Below are 6,793 nucleotides of genomic sequence, written 5' to 3'. Positions count from 1 at the left end.
CTCTCGAAGCCTGGAGTTCCCTTCCCCTACCCCACACGACCATCGATACAAGGCAGGATGGTTTCATGCTTTTATGTTGTTTATGTCCAATTCTAAAACCCATCATCTGATTGTTGCAGCAGAAAACAAGACTCATCACAGCAGGATTTTTCCAATCATCTATTGTCCAGATTTGGTGAAACCTATGTGAATGGTAGTCTTAGTTGTTAGCTCACAGGAGTGGCAGGTGTGGTCTTCTGCTGCTGTAACCCATCTTCCTGGTTCTGCTGGAGCTTCCTTCCTATTAAAAGGTGTTTTTTCCTTCCCACTGTTGCCAAGTGCTTTCTCACAGGGGGTCATTTGATTGTTGGAGTTTCTGCTCTATTATTGTAGGGTCTTTACCTTACAGTATAAAGCATTTTGAGGTGACAGTTGTTGTGATTTGGTGCTACATAAATAAAAGCACTACAAAAAAAGCCGTGAATTATAATAAGTAATGTTTCCCTCTGGATGAACTGGAGGAACCTTTAAGCTCAAAAAATAAAACAGAGCATTTGTTTCCCTGCTAATCTGCAAAACCTCATACAGCGTGCGGCACAAGCCTCCTCCAAACACTGAAAATGCATCCAAATAGATTCTGATGCACTCGTCACACTTTTACTTTTATGCTTCATTGAAAATGCATTGAAACATCACAGCACTTTAGCACATCAGGCCATGAATCATTAAAGCTTTAATGGCTCCAGTCCACATTACATCCAAGTATTATTCCAGTTTACGACTGCAGAGACATTATCATCACGATGAGTAATTGGAATAAATTCGTCATGCATTTTAAAGTATGAGAGCTGTAACTAGTCATCTATTCTCTTTCTCTCCCTTTCTTCATGCTAGTGTTTATGCATGTGTGTTTTAACTGTAACCTGATTTGCGACGTTTAAGAGTTGTTTGCAAGTAATGAAACAACAGGAACCGTCTTATAATGCCACAGCATACTGCCGCAGGCTTGGAAAACATCAATCTGTTCTACTGGGACCTGCCTCAACATAAATAATACATTGTCTCTCAGAGCAAAGTGAGCTAATTAATAGGAACATTTCGTTAGCTAATTAGATTGCAGGAGAGAACAATTTTTCAATCCCCATAAGGCACCGAATATTGAAAGTCGGAGAAAAGGATTTTAAAGCCGTGGAATGAAATACAAGATGGATGGCTTATGATAAAGGACAGAGGCAGGTTGAAAGAAGACAAAATGAATATTTGATTTAATCTGAGCTCTTTCAGAATACCAATTCATTATGTGGGTGTGTGCACCTGCGCTGCCAGAATCTAATCTAAAGTGGATCTAGCCTGCTGCATTGGACATCACTTGGAGTATATGTATATAAACACACATATATATATGTATCTCCTCAAACACAAACCACAAACTGCATCAAGTGTCCTCTTGAAAATCAAATCCAGGGGGCAAAAATGATTTTCATTTTAAGTCAGGGCCTATGAGAAGACAAGAAAATATAAAGAGAAGCAAGGTGGGCTACAATGGAAGAACTAATGGATCCATAGTTTTTGAATACGTGGTGATACCTACCAATCACAAATAGTGACATCCTGATTTGGAGCCACTTCTAACAGGACTTGTGTTTAGCATTGACTTAATTATGCAATCTGCATTGATCCAAAGTAAAATATCGTAACTCTGGGTCACAGAGACACGGGTCACCGCAACACGCCAGTTTTCTGTTTGCGCCGCAGTGACCGCATGACAGCAAACAAACACACAAATGCAGTCCTACTGGGTAAGATCAGGACCAGAAAATTACTACTAAATTCTTTCTAGTCCACACATGCAGGGGAGTGGAACGGAGCGAGAGTGGGAAGAAAAAAGGTCTTGACAGGAAAGAGATGTAAGTCTCCAGTCTGCTGCTCCACATAAAGAAGCAGCAAATTGATCAATAATATATTGATTTTCTTAGTGAACTTTTCTTTCTTTGAGAATTTTATGCAAATGATTGCCTGGTAGCTTCATGCTTAACTACTGCTGTGTGAACGCATGCACGCATGTCTCTCTCAACCTGTTTTCCTTTTCAATCACACAATGCAGTAAGAGCTGTGCATTAAGGACTGTTGGTGACAATAAGTAGGATGAATAGCTGGCCTCACAAAAGCTGTGTTTAGGGTTTGCTGGGATTTTTAAAGATTTACTGTGTGTAAAATGTGCTTCACACCCTTTTCCTTAATATCACAATTATTTCAATTATGTTTAAACTTAGAAGACCCAAGCAGATGTCTAACAGCATCTTGATGACTGTGACTGTGCTTCTGAATTTTTCAAAGTTCAGTATTATTCTGGTAGTATCAACACGAACAGAAAAAAAGAACAAACTTAGTAAATACTTTTGGTTTCTACATTTTATATGACTTACAGTCACTAACTGCTTTGTTAGGTACACCTGTTTCAGCTGCTTGGAAATGCAACCAATCACATGGCAGCAACTCAGCACATTTAGGCATGTAGACACGGTCAAGACAACCTGCTGGAGTTCTGACTGAGCATCAGAATGGGGAGAAAGGTCATTTAAGTAACTCTGAACGTGGCATGTTTGTTGGTGTCAGACAGGAAGGTCTGAGTATTTCAGAAACTGCTGTGTACTGGGATTTACCTACATGACCATCTGTCGTGTTTACAAAGTATGGTCTAAAAAACTGAAACTATTCATTGAATGGATGGTGGGGTCAGAATTTGATATTAACAGCATGAAATCATGGATCCATCCTGCCTTCTACCAATGGTTCAGGGTGGTGGTGGTGGTGTAATGGTTTTGGAAGACATTTTGTTGGCACACTTAGAGCTCCTTCACACCAGCTGAGCATAGTTTAAATCTCACAGCCTACCTCAGTGTTGTTGCTGACCATGTCCATCCTTTTATAACTACAGTTTACTCATCTTCTGTTGGCTGCTTCCAGCAGGATAACACACCATATCTCATATCCTTTCAAACTGGTTTCTTGGCCATGGCATTGAGTTCACTGTACTCAAGTGGCCTCCACAGTCACCACATCTCAATCTAATAGAGAACCTTTGGGATTTGGTGAAACTGGAGATTACGATCTGCAGCATCTCTGTGATTCTGCCATGTTAATATGGACCAAAATCTCTGAGTAGTGTTTCCAGCATCTTGTTGAAATGAAGAGTTAAAGTAGTTCTGAATGCAAAAGGAGACTCAACCCGTTACCTAATATAGTGTCCAGTGAGTGTATTTGTCTTACTTTTACTTTACTCTTATACTGCATAAATATATGAATCTACCATAAATGAAGCAAGTATCATGTTTAATATGAAAGAAGCAAAAGTCATAAATAAAGCATGTTGAAACCTTTTACAATTCGAGACATTATGATTATAATTCTTTTATTTTCTTTAAATGTCCATGTGCAGTGTATCGGATCATGATGCTGTAAAAACATTTACTACACTTTGAATGGTGTCAGTTTGCCATATTTGGAAGCAACCACGCAGACGTTCAGTGAGCTTAATGACTTCCAACGCGGCTCTCATATTAAGCACTGACAACAGATGGTTAGAGGAACTATCACATTTTCCCAATTCCGCTGGGATTTTACCATCCTCGTGGCTCCAAAATGACAGATTTTAATGAAGATGATGATCACCCAACTTTCCCTCTTGCTACACGGACCACAAGGCTGTCATTTTGTTTTGAGTTGTAAATCTCATACCTACCAAACAAAGCAGCACACAGATGTTGCAAGCACTGGCAGTTTGCCTAGTCCAGCTGCATTACAGCATGTTACCATGAAATCTGGTATATGGCAGGTCTGTTTTTACAAGTAAGCATGAAATACATGCTGCTGTTTATCTGGGTGTCTGTGTATTATGCAATATGTAGGAAATATTTTATCATGTGCAAGTCTGAAATGCTGACAGGCCTCCTTGGTCTGTTTTATCCTTTTATCTTCCAGCATGGTTAGACGGAACCTGGGTCAGTCCACTCGCTCCATCTATCTGGGACTGGCTTGTCTGTCCCTCAGTCTCCATGTCCTTCTGGCATTTTTTTGCCTTTCAGTCCTCCAGACTGCCTGTGTTTTTCCCACTTCTTCCTCTTCCTCCTCCATTCCCAGAACAGATACTCAACATCACGAGTCTGTCTCCCAGTCTCCTGCTTCTGATGCTGCCTCCTCAAACAAACTGCAGAGGCGCCCCCACGATGAAGTGCGTCACAAACCGACTGCAAACATGTTACACCATAAAGTCCGAGGCTCATTAAATGAGGTCGCTGAGAAGTCAAAGAAACTGATTGGAGTTGGAAAAATAATTCAGAAAGTCGATGGTCCTTCTAAGCTTGGGGCACTGTTCAAGCATCCGCTTTACAATCTGCCACAGCCAGAGCTGCAGCAAGATGATTGGCTAATGAGGCTGAAAACAGAAGAAGATGCAAAGGATACAGAAAGTCAGGAAGAAGAGAACGAAGACATCTTCCCTGATGATAGTGAGTGGTGAGTAAAAAAGATGTCAAAAACACTTTAATAACATAGAAACATGAAGGGCTTTGAAAATAACCTGCCCTACGTTCTGCATCATTGTGAAGCTCCCCTAGAATAATTAACACTGGTTTCTAAAAGATTAGCTCTTCTGTTTTTCTAGCTAGATAGTCAAAACTAAACTGCTAATACAAACTGATTAAAAGTAAACAATTAATGTTTTAAAATCATGGGAAATAGAAAGTACATTTTCTTTCAGTTCTAAGGTTTTACACACAGGACACCATAAAAATAATCTGGTTCTTAGTGAGCTTAAAATGCAGTAAATACAACCTCAAACACCATGCCACATATGACACCATGTCATTATTTTTTAACAAAAAAATTAATTTACACTTGCTGCTACTTTAAGAATTAAGAGGGTAAATAGCAGCCCGGTGCTGCTACTTATCCTCTACCATCAAATGCATTTTATTAACTGGTCATCAGTTCATAATCCTGGGCTTGTTTTGCAGTCTGTTTTGATCATGAACCCTTCTGTATACCAAAGTATTCAAGAGTCAAACATCAGGTTATCTGTCCAACAGCTAAAGCTTGGCTAAAACTGGGTCATGCAACAGGACAATGACCCCAAGCACAAATTACTTAAAGTTATTACAGCTGAAGGTGATTCTCGAGGCTGTTAATGAATAATCACATGGTTTAATGTGTCGCATGATGTTGTTGTTAATGTCAAGTTTAAATAGTTGTAGAACCTGGTAAGGAATTCATGTTTATTCAATAAATCCTGATATGTAAAACCTTAGAATTGAAAGAGGATGTACTTTTCTATTTCACATGATTTTGTTCTATAAGCATGTTAGCATACGGTGGGTATATAGTTTCACTCTGCCACAGAAACATGACTGTCTTTAAATTGGAATAGACTATACAACAAATTACTTTTGAAACACACTTTCATGCTTAGAAATAACTATTAAAGGAATGCAGCATCCCATTATTTCCTCGCCATGAGGCTTGTGTCACTTCATGCTGCCAAATGAATATTATGCAATGGAAGCTCTTTTTTTTATATCACTGTGTTGCTCAACTTTCCACAGAATTGGTGTGTTTAGACTTTTAACTTATTTTAAAACTGCAGTTTGTTTCATATCTGAATTTCTGTTCATGACTAAACAGTTCTGCAGGTGTTATAGTATTATGTCTACATACTCTCCTGAAGGCAAAGCAACAGTCACGAGGAAGGCTATGACAAAGTCACATGGACAACTGATGTGGAGACCCACCCTCCCTGGCTGCGGTTCCACCTGGGCATCTCTCGCTGGGAGCTGTACAACAGGAAAGACCCCAACCTAGCTCAGCTGACTCACTATTTGGCAACACAGCGTATCCTTGGCTCAGGTGAGCACATAAGGGAGGTAGGCAGGGTTAAAAGGCCAAAGAGACTGGAAGGAAAGAACAGGGCCTGGGAAATGTGCCAGAAAGATCAGAGGAAGGGGGGCAGGTACAATTTTCTTAATGAACCTCCTTTTTATCTTGCTACTCCCACAAACTACATCCTGAAATGAGACTTAGGTTGTTTTGCAATGCCACGATGAGGACAGTCAATTAGGAAACCTGCTCAGGCCATAGTCCTTCATAAATATTCTGCCAAAACATCCGTCTGTAATCTGTACTGCTTTTAGGGTGACCAAAAGAGGGACTTCTAAGGACTGCATAGTTTGATACAGCAAGTTTTCTTTACTTAAAAAATGAGCTTTTCATTACCTTGCGTTTTGAACTTGTGGTAAATTCTTCTTTATGTTCATTTGGATTCCTCTTAGCAGCTACAAAGTCACAACCCTGCTGCTTTCTCATTTTAACTGATCCGTTATTACAAACGAGCTAATCTGTAAGAGAGCCGTAGGCAAGACTGAGTATTCACTGAGTGAATCGAATAAAGTGTGCCAAAGCTCATATTTACAGCAATGAGCATTGTCTTTGGGGAAACAAGACACATATATGGGATGATAAAGGCACAAACTGATGTATGCAAATAAAACGACAAAACACATTTAGAGAGAATTAAAGCGCAAACCCAGGATGATTAGGTATACTGTTATATAACTCAGAACTCCTTGTGGACACAAAGTGAGAGGATGAGAAAGGTGGATGTGTGAAGGTATATAGATTTCTTACAGCCCCCAGAAGAACTGCATACATGCTCTGGAACAAACAAACTATGGAATAACATGCAAGTAGAATTAAAAACAGAAGGCCAGTGTATAGAAGCTATTCAGATATTCAGACATCTCAACCTGTCAGTATAGGTTTC

General features: G+C 39.7%; 1 protein-coding gene across 1 annotated transcript in view; it reads left to right on the top strand.

The window, feature by feature from the left end:
* Nucleotides 1-1,800: 1,800 nt before the first annotated feature.
* Nucleotides 1,801-6,793, top strand: part of fam20cl (family with sequence similarity 20 member C, like) — a 12,387-nt gene continuing 7,394 nt past the window's right edge. Inside the window, exons 1-3 of the mRNA XM_005949330.2 lie at nt 1,801-1,886; nt 3,961-4,494; nt 5,702-5,880. Of these exons, the coding sequence (XP_005949392.1) occupies nt 3,962-4,494; nt 5,702-5,880 (712 nt within the window). The 5' untranslated portion in view covers nt 1,801-1,886; nt 3,961. The remainder of the gene's footprint in view (nt 1,887-3,960; nt 4,495-5,701; nt 5,881-6,793) is intronic.

The sequence above is a fragment of the Haplochromis burtoni genome, unplaced genomic scaffold, assembly GCF_018398535.1.
Source record: "Haplochromis burtoni strain Fernald_Lab_line unplaced genomic scaffold, NCSU_Asbu1 Contig_301, whole genome shotgun sequence".
NCBI classification, from domain to species: domain Eukaryota; kingdom Metazoa; phylum Chordata; class Actinopteri; order Cichliformes; family Cichlidae; genus Haplochromis; species Haplochromis burtoni.
This window is presented reverse-complemented; position numbering and strand designations above follow the sequence as displayed.